Source organism: Macaca mulatta, chromosome 3 (genome assembly GCF_049350105.2).
Source record: "Macaca mulatta isolate MMU2019108-1 chromosome 3, T2T-MMU8v2.0, whole genome shotgun sequence".
In the NCBI taxonomy this organism is placed as follows: Eukaryota; Metazoa; Chordata; class Mammalia; order Primates; family Cercopithecidae; genus Macaca; species Macaca mulatta.
This window is the reverse complement of record NC_133408.1, coordinates 33,844,285-33,867,340: the sequence shown is the minus strand read 5'-3', so window position 1 is coordinate 33,867,340 and position 23,056 is coordinate 33,844,285. Positions and strand designations below refer to the sequence as shown.

Genomic DNA, 23,056 nt, shown 5'->3' with positions numbered 1-23,056 from the left:
TATCTGAGAACTAGAAAGGAAAAATAGTCCAGAACATAGAAATGTTATTAGGATAATAAGCAACATATGAAGAGGTAGATCACAGGATGAACTTTTTATTTTTTAACAAAATGAATTTTAAGATAAAGTCTTTATCTGCAGACGCACTTTAAAGCAAGAAAATGAAGAAAAAACAAATGTTGATATGCTGTACAAAAAAGCGTAGAGAAGAATTCGAAAGGAAAGAGAAACCATGTAAGAAAGAAGTTGAAGCAAAACAACTTGGACCAGCTGTTCAATCACGAGAGATGAAACCGGAGACTCTCAGAAGTACTCCAAATCAGGTAAATCAATCTGTGGTAAAAATTCTAGAGTTTAAACTTCATTTTATCAGTCTTGCTTATAATATCCACTTGGTTTCATATATACGATTTAGGTCGAAAACAAACCAGAAATGTTGTCTCATTTTTAAAAATGAATGACGACACTTACAGGTACAATTATTAATATTTATTATAAATCTTGACATCCACATAGAAAATTATTTTATTACAAAGAGCTTTTGCAAACAATAATATGCCATAATATATACTTAGTGATAAAAATTGTGTTCCCAGTAAAATGGTTCCTTTTACTTTCCCCTCTTTCATACTGATTACTGCACCTAATGTGAAAAAGAAGAAACAGAAATTATTTCAATCACAAATAATCTCGTGATATTCGAAGAAGAGTTCTATAAATTTTATCTTATTTACGATGAGTGTTTTGAAATAAAAGCTGTCTTTTGTATTGATATATTTACATCACAGAAATCACTGCGATCTGTTGGAAAACTAGAAGCAGAGTCAGAAGTCCTGGGGAAAACACTGTAGCTTGCTTATATTTTTAACCTTTCTTTTTCAAAATTCAGGTGACTAGATGAGTTCATCAATGAATGTATACAGGAGTGACTAGTATAAGGTCTAGATTTATGAGTTAGTAAAATGTAATTCTTATAACAGATGATAAAAGTGTTAAAAGAGTCTAATTACAGTCCAATATTATCAGTGAAATGGAACTGTAATAACTTTGGGAAATTTTATCTGTCCAAATACGTGTGAACTAAGGTTCTTACTGTAGGGTGGTGTATGGGTTAGCTATCAAAATGTAAATGCCATTTTTTGGATATATTTTAATTCAGTCAAATTTGTTAACGCTTTAATTTCTGCTTTTGGGTTTGTTGTAATTCAGGGAAAGGCTTTTCCAATTCTGATACTGTGAAATATCCGGTGTGCGTGAGTGCGTGCATGTGTGTGTGTGTTTACTTTTCTAAATTAATTGACTTTAAATACATTTCTGAACTTCTTGAAATTTATGCTCTCCAAGGTTCAAAGTTTTGTTTCAACTTTTTCTCCAGTTCTACATCCACTTACAGTAACCTTGTTAGTGTGTGGATGTGCAGGTTATTTATTAACTTCAGAGGTAATCATGATATGTTATTTCATTGGGTACTAGCTAAAACTTTCTTTCCTTTTACTTAGGATTTTCATAATCAAGAAGAAATGAAAGATCTGATGGGTGAAAATTGCATTTTGAAGACAAGTATTGCTGTACTCAGGCAGGAAATATGCACAATGAAAAATGACAACCTGGAAAAAGAAAGTAAATATCGTAAGGACATTAAAATTGTTAAAGACATAAACGCTGCCCTTGAAAAAAGTATAAAACTCAATGAGGAAATGATAATAAAAACAGCATTCCAGTATCAACAAGAGCTTAGTGACCTCAAGACTGAGAATACAAGGCTCAATTCCAAACCGTTGAAGGAAAAAGAAAGCAAGGAAAGACTGCAAGCTGAAATAGAATCTTATCAGTCTAGACTGTCTGCTGCTATAAGTAAACACGGTGAAAGTATGAAAACAGAAAGAAACCTAAGACTCCCTTTAGAGAGAACACAAGACGTTTCTCTACAAGTAAAAATGAGTTCTGATACTTCCAAAGTAGAAGATAAGAATGAGTTTCTTACTCAACAACGTTCTAAAAGGCAAATTAAATTCAATACCTTAAAAGACAAGTTTCATAAGACAAGAGATACTCTCAGAAAAAATTCACTGTCTTCAGAAACTGTACAAAACTACCTAAGCCAAACAGCAGCAAATAAAAGAAATGAAAAAGATGTATCAAAATGCAGGAGCTAAGGTGAGTAAATCCACTGGAAAGTGGAACTGTGTAGAAGAGAAGATATGTCAACTCCCAGGTGAAAACTCGTGGCTTGAGCAGCAACTAGATGATGTTCATCAGAAAGATAATCATAGAGAGATAGTGATTAATAGTCAAGAGTAGTTTGTCTCTCCTCTCATTTTTTTTTGTTTGTTTTCATATGGCTTTTCTCCCCTGAAAAGTCTCATGTAGTTAACCTGATCTGTTAGTTTTTTTCGCTAAGTATGTTTGAAGTTTTTTAATTAGTAAAGTGATCTTGTTATAAGATTACTTGTCAGAATTTCCCTAAATAGAAGTATTAACGATTTTAATTTATTTTTTGGTAGATCACAGCCTAAGCCCAAAGTGTCAAGTGGTACTGCTACTCTGGGCACAATTGTTTTTGTCTGTGATCTTTAATATTATCACTAGAAAGCCTCTTTGTGTAACATTTTCAAGATGTTACAGAAAGGCCTCCTTGTGAAATAGGGAATAATTATCACAGGAATTTAAAGAAGAGTAATTCACAAAGTCGTTAGAAAATAACATCTTGTTCAGCCTGAAGAGGTGTGTGGAAGGCAGAAAGAACAAGCTCCACTTCCAGTGCCTTGGTCACAGTGTTGGGGGCTAATTGCCTTCAGATACGCTTTAATTCTTTTTGATCCCCAACCAATCTAGTTCTCCCCTAGGAGTTGTGGCTCTGAATTATTCCTCAGTGCCAAATGTTCAATTGTTCCTAAATAATGGGTGAAATGTACCCTTCACCCTTGTGAAGCCTGAAACTGGTTTACTGAACGCAAGTATTCCTAGATTTTTTTCTGTCCATTTTAGCTTTCTTAACCTACGTTAAGGAGTGCAGTGTGACATTTTGATAAAATTATTTCTAGTGAAGTGGTTCTTATAATCAAGCAAATCAACATATTCATTGTCCCATGTTGTTACCCTTTAAATACAAGTATTTCTAATGGAATCTTCAGAATCTTACAAATAGAGCCGTTTTACAAGGCAGCAAGTTTTGCCTTTTGAGCCATACATCACTGATAGCCATTTGTCTTCCGTGTCTACTTTGAACTGCTTGTTCAGTATAAACCACCTTAGAAACACAGGCGCTCCTTTAGAACGATTTTAAAGTTATAAATCCTTACAACAGGTATGCCCTCACACATCCTTGGTGTGAAAGCTCTGTTTAGTGGGTTATTTGGTTTACTCTCAGGGCAAGTTTTTAAAAACTGCAAGTCATTAAGAATCATTTAAGGAAAAATGAAACACTAAGCCTTTGTCTTTGCTATCTTTACAGATGGAATAAGAAAAGAGCAATGATCAGCACCAAGCTCCTTATGGAGAAAGAGCGGGTGAAATATTTTCTCAGCACTCTTCCTACAAGGCGAGACCCAGAGTCACCTTGTGTAGAAAATCTTTCTAGTATAGGACTCAACGGAAAGTAGATTCCCCAGCTGCCCGTAAGAATTCCTACTTCCAACCCACAGACTTCAAATGACTGCAAGAACGACTTGACTGAGGTTAGTTATATGACCGTTTCTCTTTTGGGTTTCACTTCTCTAATATAATTCTTGTTTTTAATTTGGTGGAATACTGAGTTATTCTGTTGACTTATGCATGTTAAGTAAAGATCATAATTAGCTCTGTTAACACAGAAAGGAAATGGGAATTTTATGTTTTTTAATTCCCTGGAGCTCTCATTTTCAAGAGATATCCATTTGCTAACTTTATTCAACAAATCTGACTCAACTGACATGTTTAAAATGTCTTTAAAAGCTGCATTTAAGTTAGGTTTCAGAAATTGCACGTTATTGCCTGATAATTGATGATATACTTTGAGATGGTTTGGTTTACTCTCTATTTGACTGTAGTTTAGCTGTGGTTTATACCACATTTTTTTTTTTTTTTTTTGCTTTTTTCTTTTGAGGCAGTGTCTCACTCCGCCGCCCAGGTTGGAGTGTCGTGGTGCCATCTCGGCTCACTGCAACCTCCACCTCCCGAGTTCAAGCAGTTCTCCTGCCTCAGTCTCCCGAGTAGCTGAGACTACAGGCATCCGCTCTTACACTTGACTGAGGTTTGTGTTTTTAGTAGAAACAGGGTTTCACCATCTTGAGCAGGCCGTTCTTGAACTCCTGACCTTGTGATCTGCCTGCCACAGCCTCCCACAGCGCTGGGATTACAGGCATGAGTCACCGTGCCTGGCTCATGTCACTTTTAAAGTTTCTTTACAGCAGCCGGTCATGGTGGCTCATGCCTGTAATCCCAGCACTTTGGGAGGCCAAGGCAGGTGTGTCATGATGTCAGGAGTTCAAGACCAGCCTGGCCAAGATGATGAAACTCCATCTCTACTAAAAGTTCAAAAAAAAAAAAATTTGCCGCAAGTGGTGGTGGACACCTGTAATCCCAGCTACTAGGGAGGCTGAGAGAGAGAGTTGCTTGAATCCGGGAGGCAGAAGTTGCAGTGAGCTGAGATTGCACCACTGCACTCCAGCCTGGGTGACAGAGCGAGACTCCATCTTGAAAATAAAAAAAATATTTAAAGTTTATTTGCACCATCTCAACTCTTCCCACCCACAATCACAACTGAATTATTGGCATCCAAGCACTTTACCCCACATACGGATGTTTATTATATAGTAGAATCCAAAATAATTGCATTTTATGAATTACATGAAACACTAAAATGTTCATTTCCATTTTTATGTGAAAAGCTTTGTGATTGGCCGGGCGCGGTGGCTCACACTTGTAATCCCAACATTTTGGGAGGCCGAGGCAGGTGGATCACTTGAGGTCAGCGTTTTGAGACCAGCCTGGCCAACATAATGAAACCCATCTCTAGTAAAAATACAAAAATTAGCAAAGCATATTGGCAGGCATGTGTAATCTCAGATACTCAGGAGGCTGAAGCCAGAGAATCGCTTGAACCCAGAAGACAGAGGTTGCTGTGAGCCAACCTGTGGTGAAGTGACATCAGTGTTCAAGTGCAGAAAGGGCCCAATCTGGTCGATGAAGCACACGGCCAGCTTCTGGGTGGTACAGGCACAGTGCCACAGCTTTTGTCACTTCCTGATGTGCTCCACCAGCACTGAAGAGACAGCCTGGAGACGGGGCAAGAGGAAGGCTGAGATGGTGAGTGCCAGACTCTCCCTGGCCCTGAGCCTAACCCCAGGGTGACACTCAACCTTTGGGAGTGGGAGAGCAAGATGGACAGTTTCAAGTGCTTCACTAAGAAGTTGGACAACAGGGCACTCAGCTCATCTTCACAGCCAGTGAGTTGACATACAAGCAGGTGATAGTGACAGACTTTAAGAAGGAGCATCAGAAGGTGGCCAGTTCCTCTTCAAGCTTCAGCCAGTCCTTGGAGATGGACTAGGCCATCCACTTCACCACAGATGCTTCCACACTGTCAGTGAGCGCTTTGCCAGTCATTCCAGGCAGGACCTGGACCCAGTCATGGACCTGTTAGTGCTGTCTCAGGGACACCAGGCAACATCCTGGACATCATCCATGTACACAAGGAAGCATTTACCAAAGTCACAGAGAGCAGGCAACACGTGGCAGAAGAGAAGACAGAGGTGTAGAGGCGGATGACGTCAGAATCACAGGAACAGGATTTATTTCGCTACTTCAGTGGAAATTCGCTGCTTCCATCCAATTTGAATGAGAGACATGAAATCACGGATGTGGCATTTCTTGCAAAAGAGAGACTGTTTTTTCAAAAAGTCACCCAGGAATTGATAGATTTGAATGACTAGATATTTGATTGTGGACTGTTTCCAGTTCAAGGATACTTTCTACAGCAGAATAATAACACTTACAAAGAGCTAGTGCCAGCTATCGGTGGTAGTGCCAGGATGGTTTTGTGCTCAACTGAAATCCAGCTGAATACAGAACTGTGTAGGTAAGAGTTAATATGGTGATAGAAGAGAAACAGTAGCAAACATGAACTAAGTCATGCTACGAACGCCTGCACTACCATTGTACCTTTTGGAATGAATGAGAATGCCACTTTATTGCTTTTTGAAGTGTGAATATTGTAGTGTCTATGCTGTAGACCTCAAACCCTATAAAGAGTCTCAAGGAAGTTGACTGCATAAAGTCCACTGTGGAAGTCTTGATACTCAAAGATTGATGATACAATTCGAATATGTGTCCCCACGAAATCTCATATTTAATTATATTTCTTAATGTGGAAGGTGGATCCTGGTATAAGGTGATTGAATTATGAAGGCGAATTTCTCATGAATGGTTCGGCACCATCCCCTTGTACCATCCTCACAATCACGAGTGACCTCTCGTGAGACCTGGTCACTGAAAAGTCTATGTCACCTCCCTACTCTCCGTGTTTTCTTCTTGCTATGTGAGACAACTCACTCTTTCTTTGCCTTGCGTGAAGATTGAGAGATTTCTGAGGACTCCCTGAAGTGGAAGCCACTGTGCTTTCTGTCCACCCTGCAGAGTCATGAGCCAATTAAACCTCTTTTTCTTTCTTTTTTTTTTTTTTTTATTATACTTTAAGTTCTAGGGTACATGTGCATAATGTGCAGGTTTGCTACATATGTATACTTGTGCCATGTTGGTGTGCTGCACCCATCAACTCGTCAGCACCCGTCAACTCATCATTAAACCTCTTTTTCAAAATAAATCATACAGAAAGTGGCAAATGAGGATGGGAGCACTGCTATAAAGCTACCCGGGAATGTGGAAGCAGCTTTGGAACCAGGTACTGGGCAGAGGTTGGAAGAGTTTGGAGGCCTCAAAAAAAGATAGAGGAGAAAATTTTTGGAGTGTCTTAGGGACTGGTTCAGTGGTTGTGACAAAATTCCTGACAGAAACATGGACAGCGAAGGCCAGGCTGAGGAGGTCTCAGATAGAAATAAACTTTCTGGAAAATGTCTTCCTTTTGGATATGGAAAGCTTCCACCATGCCTGTACCATCATTATACCTTAGAAGGAGTGAACTTGCTTTTTATTTCAGAGGCTCATAGGCGAAAGAGGCTGTAACCTTGACTCAGATGAGGCTTTGAACTTTGTAACTTTGAGTTAATGCTGAAATGAGTTAAGACTCATGCTGGCAAGGCATGATTGTATTTTGCAATGTGAGAAGGACATGACGTTTGTGGGGTCAGGGACAGAATAATATGGTTTGTCTCTATGTCCCCATCAAAACCCATGTGGAAAAAACACCATGTGGAGGCCTAGGTGGAAAAAGGTTTAGTCAGAAAAGGGTGAGGGGTGGATCCTTCATGAATGATAAAGCACCTTGACGCTGTCCTCCTGATGGTGAGTTCTCACGAGATCTGGTTGTTTAGAAGGCTGTGGAACCTCTTTCCTCACTCTGTCTTGCTCCTACTCCTGCATTAGGAGACAGCTCATTATCCCTTGGCTTTCTGGTATGATTAGGAGGCTTCCTGATTCCTCCCAGAAACCATAAAGACACTTTGCTTCCTTCACAGCTTGCAGAACCATGAGTCAATTAAATATCTTTTATTTGCAATAATACAGAAAATTAGAACTGCAGAGAGAGCTGTGAAATGCCTTCAAGGCTTTTTTTCCTTCATCTTGGCTATTAGCACAGGGCTTCTTGATATGCAAATTTCTGAAACCTTGAATTTTTCCCCTTAAATGGGGTTTTGTGTTATTGCTACATAGCCAACCTGCTATACAGATACCTGACAAAGTAGAAGCAGGCTCAGTAGTGGCTAGCAAACATTGGAAGGGTTTGGAGGCATTAGAGCATGATAGAAAGTTGAGGGAGAGGGAGGGAGTGATTTAATCATGGATAGCGGGGTGGGTGTAGAAGGAAAAAGGGGGGGTGTTTAGGGTGGGAAGGAGTAGGTTGGCTGTAGGTTGGCTGTAGGGTGGTGGGTAGTAGGAAGTGGGAGTAGCCTTCTGCAGAGGCAGAGCCTCATGGAAAAGTCCTCCTAGGGCAATGCACCTGTGGCTTTGCAGGTTTGAGCCCCCATGGCTGCTCTCATGGACTGGGCTAGTGTTGAGTGCCTGTAGCTTTTCCACCCTGAGGGTGCAAGCTGTTCGTTGGTCTATGAATCTGTGGTCTGGAGGGTGGTAGTCCCCTTCGTGGGGGCTCCAAGTCCATGTTTTCCTTCTGCACTTCCCTAGTAGAGGCTTCCCAGGAACTCTGCCTCTGCAGCAGTTTTCTGCCTGGAAACATTGGGAGGTGGGGGTGGGAGGCATATCCTTCACCAATGGTTAAGCACTATCTTCTTGACGCTGTCCTCATGATAGCATGTTCTCATGAGATCTGGTTATATAACAGGGTGTGGCACCTCTTTCCTCTCTTAGTCTTTCTTCTACTCCTGCCACAAGAAACATCTCCTTGCCCCTTGACTTTCTGGTATGGTTGTGAGGCTTCCTGAGTCTTCCCAGAAGCTGAAGCCACCGTGCTTCCTTTACAGCCTGCAGATTTAATTGGCTCATTTAATATGAGCCAATGAAACCTCTTTTCTTTATGATCATACAGAAAATTAGTATATGAAGTGGAGCTATGAAATGCCTTCAAGGCCCTTTCCCTTTTGTCTTGGCAAGCAGCACTCAGCTACTTTTTATGCAAATATCTGAAGCCTTCATGAATTTTCCCCCTGAAAATGGACTTGTCTTCTTTTACCACATTGCCAGGTTGTGATAAAGATAGCTGACAATGTAGAAGCAGGTTCAGAAGTGGATAAAAGACAGAGGTCAGGAGAGTTGGGAAAGCTTAGAAGACAGCAAGATGAGGAAAAGTTTGACCACTATAGAGCATTGTGAAAAGCTGGTGATGAGAAGGCTGACGGAAGGATCAACACTGAAGTCCTGACTTAAAAGGTCCCAGATGAAAATGAGGAATTTCCTGTGAAGAGGCAAGGTTCCATTTCATTGGCCTTAGCAAATAATGTGGCTGCACAGTGAACCTGCCCTGGAGATCTGTGAAACTATGAACTTGGGGGTGAAGATTTAAAATGTATCTGGTGGAAGGAACATCTCTGCAGTATAGTGCAAGAGGTGTCCTCTCTGCATTGAGCAGCCTGTGTTCTTATGTGTGACCTAAGAAATGACTTCAAGTTGGAACTTCCATTTAAATGACAAGTGGAGATCTGAAGTTTGGAAAACCTTCAGCCTGAGCAAGTGGTCAAAAAGAAAAGCTGATTTTCAAGGGGAAAATTCAAGAAGGCTTAGAATATCTGCATAAAAAGGAGTGCAGTACAAATAGCCAAGACAATGGGAAAAAGGCCTTGAAGGCATTTCAGAAACCTCTGCAGCAACCCTTGCTGTCACAGGCCCTGGGACATGGTAGAGAAGAATGGTTTGCTGGGCAAGCTCTATGGCCGCTGCTGCGTGCATCCTCAGGACACTGCTGCCTGTATCCCTGCAACACCAGCCCCAGCCATGGCTCAAAGATGCACAAGTACTGCTTCAGAGGTGGCCCCACGCCTTGATTTTCTCTGTATAATGTTAAGCCAGCGGGTGTACAGAGCAAAAGACTAGAGGCTTGGAAACCTCTGTTCAGACTCCAGAAGATGCACAGAAAAACCTGGATGTCCAAGAAAGAAGCTTTTCCAAGAGGCAGAGCCTCATGGGAAACCTCTACTAGGGGAGCAAAGAAGGGACATATAGGGTTGAAGCCCCCACACAGGGAGGCATCTTTCTCCAAACCCCAGATTCATAGACCCACAAACAGCTTGCACCCTCAGCGTGGAAAAGCTACAGGCACTCAACACCAGCCGGGTCCATGAGAGCAGCCACGGGGGCTGAACCCTGCAAAGCCACAGGTGCAGATCTGCCCAAGGCCTTGGGAGCCCAGCCTTCACAGCCCTGTGCCATGGATGTGGGACGGGGATTCAAAAAGGATGATTTTGGAGCTGTAGGATTGAGTGACTGGCCTGCTGGGTTTCGGATGTTTATGTATCCTATGAGTCCCGTCTCTGTTTTGTACTTCTTTCTAGCATTTTTTCTTCTTCTGTTGGCTGGGAATGTGTATCCATTGCCTGTAGAATCATTGTACCTTGGAATTATAAAGTTAACTTGCTTTTTAATTCAGTGGCTCATGGGCAGAAGGGGCTGTAGATTTGTCTCAGATAAGACTTTGGGCTTTGGACATTGGAGTAAATGCTGGAATGAGTTAAGATCTGGGAGACTGTAGGGAAAGCATCATTATAATTTTCAATGTGAGAAAGACATGAGATTTGGGGGACCAGGGACAGAATAATATGATTTGACTCCGTGTCCCTACCAAAACTCATGTGGAATTGTAATGGGAAATGTTAAAGTGGGGCTGATGCAAGATGATTTAGTCATGGTGGAGAGTGGAGAGTGAAGGTTGGAAGTTGTGGGAGTGGGGAAGATTCGGGGGGATTATGGTGGGGTTGGGGGTGAAAGGCAGGGGTGGGGGTGGATCCTTCAGAAATGGTTAAACACCATCTCCTTAATGCTGTCCTTCTGATAGTGAGTTCTCTGCATGATTTTGGAGCTGTGAGATTGAATGAACACTGGTCTGCTAGGTTTTGGATGTCCATTGTGACTGTGGTCCCATTCTGTTATTTTTCTTGGAAATTTCTTCCGTTTGGATTGAGAACACTTACCCAATACGTGTACCATCATTCTACCTTGAAAGAAACGAATGCCTTTTTAATTTCAGGGACTCATAGAAGAGACTATAGCCTTGTCTCAGATGAGACTTTGAACTTTTTACATTTAAGTTAATGCGGGAATGACTTAAGGCTTTTGGAAACTTTGGAAAAGGCATGTTTGTATTTTACTATGTGAGAAGGACATGAGATTCGGAAATGTCAAAGTCAGCATAATATGGTTTGGCTGTGGGCCCATAGAAATGTCATGTGGAATTGTAATCCCAAATGTTGGAGTTGGGGTCTGGTGGGAGATTAGTTAATCATAGACAGGAGAGGTGGGGATGGAAGGAGAAAGGGGATGGAAGGAGAAAGGGGGTGGGTAGAGTTGTTAAGAGTGGGCTGGCTGTAGGTTGGTGTGAAGGTGGCGGGTAGTAGGAAGGGGGAGTAGCTGCTGCAGAGACAGAGTCTCATGGGAAACCTCTACCAAGGCAGTGCCCCTGTGGTTTAGCAGGCTTTAGCCCCCATGGCTGCTCTTGGGGGCTGGGCTGGTGTTGAGTGCCTGTAGCTTTTCCATCCTGAGGGTGGGAGCTGTTGGTAGGTCTATGACTCTGGGGTCTGGAGGATGGTGGCATCCTGGGTGGGGATTCCAAGCCCATATTTTTCTTCTGTGCTGCCCTAGTAGAGGTTTCCCAAGAGGCTCTGCCTCTGCATGAGGCTTGTCTGGAAACAGTAGGGGGTGGAGGTGTGTTGGGGGGCGGATCCTTCACCAGTGGTTAATTTTCTTGCTGCTGCTCTCCTGAGAGTTCTCATGAGATCTGGTTGTATAACAGGGTGTGGCACCTCCTTCCTCTCTGTCTTGCTCATACCCCTGCCATATGGAATGTTTCATTGCTATTTTCCTTCTGGTATGATTTGTAGGCTTCCTGAGTCCTCCCAGAAGCAGAAGCCACTATGCTTTCTTTATAGCCTGCAGAATCATGAGCCAGTTAAACCCCTTTTTGTTGTGATCATACAGAACATAAGTACTGCAAAGTGGAGCCATGAAATATCTTCAATGACATTTCCCCATCGTCTTGGCTATTAGCACTGGATTTTTTTTAAATGCAAATATCTGAAGCCTTCTAGAAGTTTCCCCCTGAAAATGGACTTCTTTTTCTTCTACATTGCTATGCTGCAACAGAGATAGCTAAAAATGTAAAACACTTTCAGCAGTGGGTAACAGCCGGAGTTTGGAGAGTTTGGAGAGCTTGAAAGAAGACAGGAATATGAGGGAGAATTTGGACCATTGTAGAGACTTGTTAAATAGTTGTGATTAAAAGGCTGACAGAAGGATGGACCATGAAGGCCAGGCTTATGAGGGTCTCAGATGAAAATGAGGAACTTACTGAGAACAGGAGCCAAGGTTACTTTTGTTTTCCTGTAGCAAAGAACGTGGCTGTAGAGTGACCTTGCCCTGGAGATCTCTGAAACTTTGAACGGGAGGGTAATGATTTAGTGCGTATCTGGTGGAATGAACTTCTAGGCAGCACAGCACAAGAGGGGTCCTGTCTGCATCTAACCACCTGTGCTCTTATGTGTGACCGAGAAAAGGACCTCAAGTTGGAACGTACATTTAAATGACAAGCAGAGCTCAAAAGTTTGAAACATTTGCAGCCTGGCCAAGTGGTCAAAAAGAAAAACTGATTTTCAAGGGGAAAATTCATGAAGGCTCCAGAAATTTGCATAAAATGGAGTCCAGGGCCAGTAGCCAAGACAATGGGGAAAAAGTCTTGGAAGCATTTCACAGATGTTTGCAGTAGCCCTTGCTGTCAGAGGCCCAGGGACCTAGGAGAGAAGAATGGTTTCCTGGGCCAGCCCCATGGCCCCACTGCTGAGTGCAGCCTCAGGACACTGCTGCCTGCATCCTGGCAGCCTGGCTCCTGCTCCAACCTTGACTGAAAGATGCACAGGTACAGATTGGTTCACTGCTTCAGAGGATGCAAGCTATAAACCTTCATGGCTTCCACATAATGTTAAGCCAGCGGGTTCACAGACCACTTAAGAGTCTTGGGCTTGGGAGTCCAGAGGCTTGGGAGCCTCCGTATAGATTTCAGAAGATGTATGAAAATGCCTGGGCGGGCCGGGCGCGGTGGCTCAAGCCTGTAATCCCAGCACTTTGGGAGGCTGAGACGGGCGGATCACGAGGTCAGGAGATCGAGACCATCCTGGCTAACACAATGAAACCCCGTCTCTACTAAAAATACAAAAAAATTAACCGGGCGTGGTGGCGGCGCCTGTAGTCCCAGCTACTCGGGAGGCTGAGGCTGGAGAATGGCGGGAACCCGGGAGGCGGAGCTTGCAGTGAGCCGAGATCGCGCCACTGCACTCCAGCCTGGGCGACAGAGCGAGACTCCGCCTCAAAAAAAAAAAAAAAAAAAAAAAAAAAATGCCTGGGTGTCCAGACAGAAGACTGCCAAAAAGGCAGAGCCTCATGGAAACCTCTAAGGCATTGCAGAGGGAAAATACGTGGTTGGAGCCTCCACACTGGAGGCCACCATCATGCAGACCCCAGATGCATAGACCCACCAAGAGCTTTGTACCCTCTGTGGGTAAAAGCTACAGGCACTCAACACCAGCACAGCCCATGAGGGCAGCCTGTGGGGCTGAACACTGCAAAGCCACAGGTGCCGAGCTGCCCAAGGCCTTGGGAGCCCAGCCCTCACACCAGTACAAGGATTAAAAAAGGATGACTTTGGAGCCATGGGTTTGAATAACTGGCCTGCTGGGTTTTGGACTTTCATGGGACCTGTAAGTTCCATTTGTGTTTTGTTCTCTCTGGCAAATATCTTCCTTTTGGGTGGGAACTCTTATTCAATGCTTGGATAATCATTGTATCTTGGAAGTAGTTAACTTGCTTTTATTTCACAGGCTCAGGGGCAGAAGGAACTGCAGATTTGTCTCAGGTGAGATTTTGGGCTTCAGACATTTGAGTAAATGTGGGACTGACTTAAGATCTTAAGGGTGTTAGTCAAGATGATGGGGGAAAATCAATGAAGGCTTTTCATAGCTTCACTTCCCGGTACTAATTTTCTCTATGACCATAACAAAAAGGGGTTTAATTGTCTCATGGTTCTGCAGGCTGTAAAAAAGGATAGTAGCTTGGGGAAACGGTAGATAAGGCATCATTGTATTTTGCAAAGTGAGAAGGACATGAGATTTTGGGAGGCAGGGACAGAATAATAAAATTTGGCTGTTTGTCCCTACAGAAACTCATGTGGAATTGTAATCAGAAATGTTAAAATTGGGGCCGGGTGGAAGGTAATTTAATCAAGGAGGGCAGTGGGTGTTGGAAGGTGGGGATTGGGGAGAATGGGGGGATTATAGTGGGGTTGAGGGGTGAAAACTGGGCATTGGGAGAGGATCCCTCACAAATGGTTAAACACCATCTCCTTAATGTTTCCTCATGATGATGAGTTCTCTTGATGGTTTTGGAGCTGTAATATTGAATGGATACTGATCTCCCAGGTTTTGGACTTGCACTGGGCCTGTGATCCCATTTGTGTTATTTTCCCGGCAAACTTCTACCCTTTGGATTGAGAAAACTTACCCAATGCCTGGACCATCATTGTAGCTTGAAAGAAAAGAATTCCCTTTTAAATTCAGGGACTCATAGGCAAAAGGAACTGTAGCCTTTTCTCAGGTGAGATGTTGAACCTTTACACTGGAGTTAATACTGAAATGACTGAAGACTTGGCAGCTTTTGAAAAGGCATAATTGTATTTTACTCGGTGAGAAGGATATGATATTCGGGGGATCAGGGTCAGAATAATATGGTTTAGCTGTGTGTCCCTACCTAAATTCATGTGCAATTGTAATCCCAAATGTTGCAGGTGGTGCCTCAGGGGAGGTGATTTATTCATGGATGGGAGAGGGGTGGGGTCAGAAGTAAACAGAGGTGGGAAGGAGTAGGCTGGCTATAGGGTGGTGGGTAGTAGGAGGGGAGCAGCCTGCTGCAGAGGCAGAGGGTCATGGAAAACCTCTACTAGGGCAGTGTACCCGTGGCTTTGCAGGCTTTAGCCCCCATGGCTGCTCTCATGGGCTGGGCTGGTGTTGAGTGCCTGTAGCTTCTCTATACTGATGGTTTCAGCTGATGCTGGGTCTATGACTCTGGGGTCTGGTGGATGGTGGTATCCTACATGGGGGCTCCAAGTCTATATTTTCCTTCTGCACTGCCCTAGTAGAGATTTTCCCAGAGGCTCTGCCTCAGGCTTCTGCTTGGAAACAGTGGGGGGTGGATACGGGGTGGTGGGAGGATCCTTCACCAATAGTTAAGCACCATCTTCTTGATGCTGATCTCCTGATAGAGCTCTGATGAGATCTAGTTGTGTAACAGGATATGGCACCTCTTTCCTCTATCTTGCTTCTACTCCTGCCATATGAAACATTTCATTGCCGCTTGGCCTTCTGGTATGATTGGGAGACTTCCTGAGTCCTTCTAGAGGCAGAAACCACTATGCTTTCTTTACAGCCCGAAGAACTGAGAGTCATTTAAACCTCTTTTCTTTATGTACGTACAGAAAGTTAATGCTGCAAAGTGAAGCTATGAAATGTCTTCTAGGCCTTTCCCACAATCTCTTGACTATTAGCACTGGGCTTTTTTCATGCAAATATTGGAGGCCTTCTTGATGTTCCCCGCTCCCCACCCCACCGCCCGGCATAATGGACTTTTCTTTTACCAGTTGCCAGGCTGTGACAAAGATACCTGACAATGTAGAAGCAAGTTCTGAATTGGGTAATGGCCAGAGGTTAGAGAGTTTGGAGAGCTTGGAAGAAGACAGGAAGATGAGGGAAAGTTTGGACCATTGCAGAGACTTGTTAAATGGTTGTGATTAAAAGGCTGACAGAAGGATGGACAGTGAAGGCCAGGCTTAGAAGGTCTCAGATGAAAATGAGGAACTTACTGGGAACCGGAGCCAAGGTTTTTTGTCTTGCCTTAGCAAAGTAATCGGCTACGCTGTGACCCTGCCCTGGAGATCTGTGAAACTTTGAACTTGAGGGTTTTGTGTCTGGTGGAATGAACTTCTGAGCAGCAAAGCTGGAGCCTACGTCGAAAACCCTATGTTCTTATGTGTGGTCAAAGAAATGACCCTAAGTTGGAACTTATAATGAGAAGCAGAGCTTAAACCTTTGGAAAATTTGCAACCTGGACAAGTGGTCCAAAGGAAAAGCTGGTTTTCAGGGGGAAGATCCAGAAGGCTTCACTATTTGCATGAAAAGGAGACCAGTGCTAGTAATTCAAGACAATGGGTAAAAAGGCCTTGAAGGCATTTCAGAGACCTTTGTAGCAGCCCTTACTGTCATTGGCCCTGGAGCTTAGGAGAAAAGAATGGTTTCCTGGGCCAGCCCCATGGCCCCACTGCTGTGTGTAGCCTCAGGACACTACTGCCTTTATCCCTGCAGCTCCAGCTCCAGTCATGCCTGACACATGCATAGGTACAGCTTGTGTCACTGCTTCAGGGGTACAAGCTCCAAGCCTTGGTGGCTTCCCCATAACGTTAAGCCAGCAGGTGCATAGAGCACAAGACTAGAGGCTTCGGAGCCTTCGTCTAGACTCCAGAGGATGTATCAGAAAGCCTGGGTGTCCAGTCAGAAGCTTTTCCAAGAGGCAGAGCCTCGTGGGAAACCTCTACTCGGGCAGTGCAGAGGAGAGTACAGGGTTGGAGTCCCCATACCCATTCAGGGAGGCAGCCTTTCCAGGCCCCAGTTTTATAGACCCACCCACTGCTTGCACCCTTAGTGTTGAAAAAGTACAAGTACTCAACACCAGCCCAACCCATGAGGGCAGCTGCAGGGGAAAGATTCTGCAATGCCACAGGTGCAGAGCTCCCCAAGGCCTTGGGATCCCAGCTATCACACCACCCTGTGCTCCGGATGTGGACATAGATTCCCAAAAGATGATTTGGAGCTGTAGGATGGAATGAGTGGCCTGCTGGGTTTTTGACTTGCATGGGATCTGTGAGTCCCATCCGTGTTTTGTGCTGCTTTCTGGCAAATTTCTTCCTTTTGGCTTGGAATGCGTATCCAATGCCTGCACAATCATTATACCTTGGAATGAGTTAACTTGCGTTGTATTTCAGAGACTCAGGGGCAGCAGGGATGGCAGCCTTATCTCAGAAGAGACTTTGGGCTTTTGACATTTCAGTAAATGCTGGAATGAGTTAATCCATTGAGGGACTGTAGAGAATGCATCATTGTATTTTGCAGTATGAGGAGGACATGAAATTGGGGGACGAAGGGGAGAATACTATGATTTGGCTCTGCCTGCCTACCAAAACTCTTGTGGAATTGTAATGGGAAATGATAAATGTGGGGCTCAGTAGAAGGTGATGTAATCATGGTGGACAATGGAGGTTGGAAGTGGGAGGGTGGGAGAATGGGGTTTCACGGCACAGGTGGGGGTGGAACGTGGGGATTGGCGGCAGATCCTTCACAGATGATTAAACAGTATCTCCTTAATGCAGTCTGTGTGATAGTGAGTTCTCATGAAAAATGATTGCTGTCCTGGTGGGTTTTGGACTCGCATTGGGCCTGTGTCCCAGTTGTGTTATTTTTCTGGGAAAATCTTCCCTTTGGGTTGAGAAAGCTTACCCAGTGCCTGTACCATCACTGTAACTTGAAAGAAAAGAACTCCCTTTTATATATTCAGGGACTCATAGGCAGAAGGGATTGCAGCCTTGTCTTGGATGAGACTTGAATTTACTACATTTGAGTTACTACTGGAATGAGTTAAAACTTTTGGAAACTTTTGAAAAGACGTTTGTGTTTTTCTCTGTGAGAAGGACATGAAAGGTGGGAGTATCAGGGTCAGAATATGGTTTGGCTGTGTTTCCCTGCAAAAACTCATGGGGAATTGTGTTCCTGAATGTTGGAGGTGGGACCTGGTGGGAGGCGATTTAATCATAAATGGGAGGTTGGTAAGGGTGGAAGGAAAAACAAGTGGGTAGGATCAGAGGAGTAGGCTGGCAGTAGGTTGGTGAGAGGGTGGTGGGCAGTAGAAAGGGGGAGTAGTCTGCTGCAGAGGCAGAGCCTCATGGAAAACCTCTACTAGGGCAGTGCACTTGTGACTTTGCAGGCCTTATCCCCCATGACTGCTTTCATGGTTGGGCTGGTGTTGAGTGCCTGTAGCTTTTCCACACTGAGAGTGCAAGCTGTTGGTCGGTCTGTGAATTGTGTGTCTGGAGGATGGTAACCTCCTGTGTGGGGCCTCCAAGCCCATATATATATATGTATATATATATATATATTTTTTGCACTGTCCGAGTAGAGGTTTTCAAGAGACTCTGCCTCTGCCTCAGGCTTCTGCTTGGAAACAGTGAGGAGTGGGGGTGGTAGGGGGCAGATCTTTCACCAGTGGTTAAGCAACATCTTCTGATGCTGACCTTGTGACAAGGAGTTCTCAGGAAATCTGGTTGTGTAAGAGAGTGTGGCATCTTTTTCCTCTCTCTGTCTTGTTTCTACTTCTGCCATATAAATTATACCATTGCTGCTTGGTCTTCTGGTATGATTGGGAGGCTTCCTGAGTCCTCCCAAAAGCAGAAGCCTCTATGATTTATTTAAAGCTTGCAGAACCATGAGCCAGTTCAACCTCTTTACTTTCTGATTATACAGCGAATCAGTTCTATGGAGTTATGAAATGCCTTCAAAGCCTATCCCCTTTTGTCTTGGCAGTCAGCACTCAGCTTGTTTTCAGGCAAATATCTGAAGCCTGCATGAATTTTTCTCCCGAAATGGACTTGTCTTCTTTTACCGCATTGCCAGCCTGCAACAAATGTAGCTGAAAATGTAGAAACAGGTTGAGAAGTGTGTAACTTCCAGAGGTTGGAGAGTTTGGAGGTCTTCGAAGAAGACAGGAAGATGAGGAAAAGTTTGGACCAGTGTAGAGACTTGTTAAATAGTTATAATTAAAAAGGTGACAGAAGGATGGACAGTGATGGCCAGGCTTAGAAGATCTCACATGAACATGAGGAGCTTACTGGGACCAGGATCCGAGGTCGCTTTTCTTTTGCCTTAGTAGAGAATGTCGCTGTATGATGCCCCTAATGCAGAGACCTGTGAAACTTTGAACGTGAGGGTGATGATTTAGAGTGTATCTGGTGGAATGAACTTTTAGGCAGCAAAGCTCAAGAGGTGTCCTGTCTGTGTGGAACAGCCTGTGGTCTTACATGTGACCAAAGAAATGACCTCAAGGTGAAAGTTATATTTAAATGAGAATGAGAGCTTAAAAGTTTGGAAAATTGGCAGCCTGGCCAAGTGGTCAAAAAGGAAATCTGATTATCACTGGGAAATTTCAAGAAGGCTTCAGAAATTTGCATAAAATGGAGTTCAGTGCTACTAGCCAATATAATGTTAAAAAAGCCTTGAAGGCCTTTCAGAGACTTTTGCAGTCACCCTTGCTGTCACAGGCCCTGAGGCCTGGGAGATAAGATTGGTTTTCTTCTCCTGTCCCATGGCCCCGCTGCTGTGTCCATCCTCAGGACCCTGCTGGCTGCATCCCTGCAGCTTCAGCTCCAGCTCCAGCCATGGCTGAAAGATGCACAGGTACAGCTTGGGTCACTGTTTCAGAGGATGCAAGTTGCAAGCCTTGGTGGCTTTCACATAGTGTTAAGCCACCAGGTGCACACAGCACAAAACTAGAGGCTGAGGATTCTTCGTCTAGACTCCAGAGTATGTATGGAAAAACCTGGGTGTCCAGATCAAAACCTTTCCAAGAGGCAGAGCCTCATGGGAATCCTCTACTAGGGCAGTACAGAAGGAACATATAGGGTTGGAACCCCCCACACAGGGAAGCACCATTCTGTAAATGCCTGATTCATAGAGTAACAGCTTGCACCCTCCCTGTGGGAAAGATACAGGTACTCAACACCCGCCCAGCCCATGAGGGAAATTGTGGGGGATAGGCCCTGCAAAGCCACAGGTGCAGAGCTGCCCAAGGCTTCACACCCTTGTGCTCTGGATGTGGAATCTGGATTTAACAACAACAAAAAAAGATTTGGAGCTGTAGGCTTCATTGACTGGCCTGCTGGGTTTTGACTTGCATGGGGTCTGTAAGTCCCATCTGTGTTTTTTGCTTCTTTCTGGCAAATTTCTTCCTTTTGCCTGGGAATGCTTACCCAATGCCTGTACAATCATTGTACCTTGGAAATGGTTAATTTGCTTTGTATTTCAGAGGCTCAGGGGCAGAAGGGACAGCAGCCTTTTCTCAGAAGAGACCTTGGGCTTCGGAAATTTGAGTAAATGCTGGAATGAGTTAAGGCATTGGGAAACTGGAGAAGGCATCATTGTATTTTGCAGTGTGAGAACAGCATGAGATATGGGGGGCCAGGGTCAGAATACTATGATTTGGCTCTACATCCCTACCAAACTCACATGGAGTTGTAGTGGGGAATGTTAAAGGTGGGGCCTGGTGGAAGGTGATTTAATCATGGAGAAGAAGAGTGGGTGTTGGAGGTAGGGGTGTGGGGAGAATGGGGGAGATTATTTTGTGGGTGAGGGTGAAAGATGAGGGTGTGGGAGCAGATTCTTCACGAATAGTTAAACACTGTCTCCTTAATGCTGTCCGCATGATAGTGAGTTCTCTTGATGATTTTGGAGCTGTGAGATGGAGTAATACTCTCCTGCTGGGTTTTGGACTTGTGTTGGGCCTGTGGGCCCGTTTGTGTTATTTTTCTTGTAAATTTTTTCCCTTTGAGAAAGTTTACACAATGGCCATACCATCATTGTACCTTGAAAGAAAAGAACTCCATTTTAAATTCAGGGACTCATAGGCAGAAGAGACTGTAGCCTTGTCTCAGATGAGACTTTGAATTTTTTACATTTGGAATGAGTTAAGACTTTTTGCAAGCTTTTGAAAAGTCATGATTATATTTTGCTCTGTGATAAGGACAGGAGATTCTGGGATATCAGTGTCAGAATAATATAGATTGCCTGTGTATCCCTATGAAACTCATGTGGAATTGTAGCACCTTTGGCTTTGGAGAGTTTAGCCCCTCAGCTGTTCTCGTGGGCTGGGCTGGGCTGGTATTGAGTGCTTTGTAGGTTTTCCACACTGAGGGTGGGAGCTGTTGGTGCGTCTATGAATCTGGGGCCTGGAGGTTGGTGGTGACCTGCGTGGGGGCTCCAAGCCCATATTTTCTTTCTGCATTTCTGTAATAGGGGTTTTCCAAGAGGCTCTGCATCTACAGGAGGCTTCTGCCTGGAAACAGTGGGAGTTGGGGGTGTGGGGCAGATATTTCACCAATGTTTAAACACCATCTTCATGATGCTGCCCTTGTGATAGTGAGTTCTCATGAGATCGGGTTGAGTAAGAGCATGACACCTTTTTCCTCTCTCTGTCTTGCTCCTACTTGTGGCATATAAAACATTCCGTTGCCCCTTGACATTCCGATATGATTGGGAGGCTTCCCGAGTCCTCTCAGATGCAGAAGCCCCTTCTTTACAGCCTGCAGAATCATTAACCAATTAAACTCCTTTTCTTTCTGATCATAGAGAAAATTAGCACTGTGAAGTGGATGTATGAAATGTCTTTAAGTGCTTTTCCCTATTGTCTTGGGAGTCAGCACTCAGCTTCTTTTCATTCAAGTATCTGAAGCCTTTCTGTATTTTCCTCCTGAACATGGGCTTGCCTTCCTTTGCCACATTGCCAGGCTGCGACAAAGAGAGCTGATAATGTAGAAAGAGGTTCAGAAGGGGGGAGCAGACAGAGGTCGGGAGAGTTTGGAGGGTTTCGATGACAGGAAGATGAGGGAACATTTGGATCTTTGTAAAGAATTGTTCAATACTTGTGATCAGAAAGCTGACAGGAAAATAGTAAAGATCAGACTTAGAAGGTCTCAGATGAAAATGAGGAGCTTAGTGGGAACAGGAGCCAAGGTTACTTTTGTTTTGCTGTAGCAAAGCTGCATGGTGACCCTTCCCTGGAGATCTGTGAAAGTTTGAAATTGAGGGTGATGTCTTAGTGCATATCTGGTGGAATGAACTTTTGGGCAGCAAAACTCAAGAGATGTCCTGTCTGCATCAGAGAGCCTGTGCCCTCCTGTGTGACCGAGGAAATGACCTCTGGATGGGTCTTATATTAAATGAATCTCAACTCTTATATTAAATGAGAAACAGAACTCAAAAGTTTGGAAGATTTGCAGTCTTTCCAAGTAGTCAAAAAGAAAAGCTGATTTTCATTGGGAAAATTTAGGAAGGCTTCAGAAACTTGCATGAAAAGGAGCCAAGACAATCGGGAAAAGGCCTTGAAGCTATTTCAGAGACCTTTGCAGCAGCCCTTGCTGTCACAGGCCCTGGGGCCTGGGAGAGAAGAATGGTTTCCTGGGCCAGTTCCATGACCCCCCTCTATGAGCAGCCTCAGGACCCTGCTGCCTGCATCCCTGCAGCTCCAGCTCCAGCCATGGCTGAAAGATACACAGGTACAGCTTGGGTCTCTGCTTCAAGCCTTGGTGGCTTCCACATAGTGTTAACCCAGGAGGTGCACAGAGCACAAAACTAGAGGATTGGGAGCCTTTGTCTAGACTCCAGAGTATGTATGGGAAAACCTGGGTGTTCAGGCAGAAGCTTTTCCAACAGGCAGAGCCTCATGGGAAACCTCTACTAGGGCAGCACAGAAGGAATATATAGGGTTGGAACCTCTAAACATGGAGGCACCATTCTCCAGACCCCAGATTCATAGACCCACCAACTGCTCGCACCCTCATTGTGGAAAAGGTACAGGCACTCAACACCAGCCCAGCCCATGAGGACGGCTGTGGGGGATAGACCCTGCAAAGCCACAGGCGCAGAGCCGCCCAAGGCCTTGGGAGCCCAGCCATCACACCCCTGTGCTCTAGTTGAGAGATGTGATTCAGAAAAGGTGATTGGATCTGTAGGATTCAGTGACTGGCCTGCTGCGTTTTAGACTTCAGGGGATCTGTAAGTCCTTGGACATTTCAGTAAATGTTGGAATGAGTTAAGTCACCGGGGGACAGTAGAGAGGTCATCATTGTATTTTGCAGTGTGACATGGATATGAGATTTGGGGAGCCAGGGCCAGAGTAATATGATTTGGCTCTGTGTCCCTACCATTACTCATGTGTAATTGTAATGGGGAATGTTAAAGGTGGGACCTGGTGGAAGGCGATTTAATCATGGAGAAGAATGAGTGTTGGATGTAGGGGTGTGGGGAGAATGGGAGAGATTGTTTTGTGGGTGAGGGTGAAAGATGAGGTGGGGGGTGGATTCTTCACAAATGTTTAAATGCTATCTCCTTAATGCTTTCCACATGATAGTGAGTTCTCTTGATGATTTTGGAGCTTAAGG

The 23,056-nt window shown here is 44.3% G+C and overlaps 1 protein-coding gene across 1 annotated transcript in view; it reads left to right on the top strand.

The window, feature by feature from the left end:
* The window catches only part of LOC698665 (putative ankyrin repeat domain-containing protein 20A4), a 41,425-nt gene extending 18,908 nt beyond the window's left edge, over positions 1-22,517 (top strand). The window contains 6 exon segments of the mRNA XM_077998156.1: positions 142-193; positions 195-323; positions 1,500-2,104; positions 2,106-2,157; positions 22,108-22,171; positions 22,417-22,517. Of these exon segments, the coding sequence (XP_077854282.1) occupies positions 142-193; positions 195-323; positions 1,500-2,104; positions 2,106-2,157; positions 22,108-22,171; positions 22,417-22,517 (1,003 nt within the window).
* The last annotated feature ends 539 nt before the right edge of the window (positions 22,518-23,056 follow it).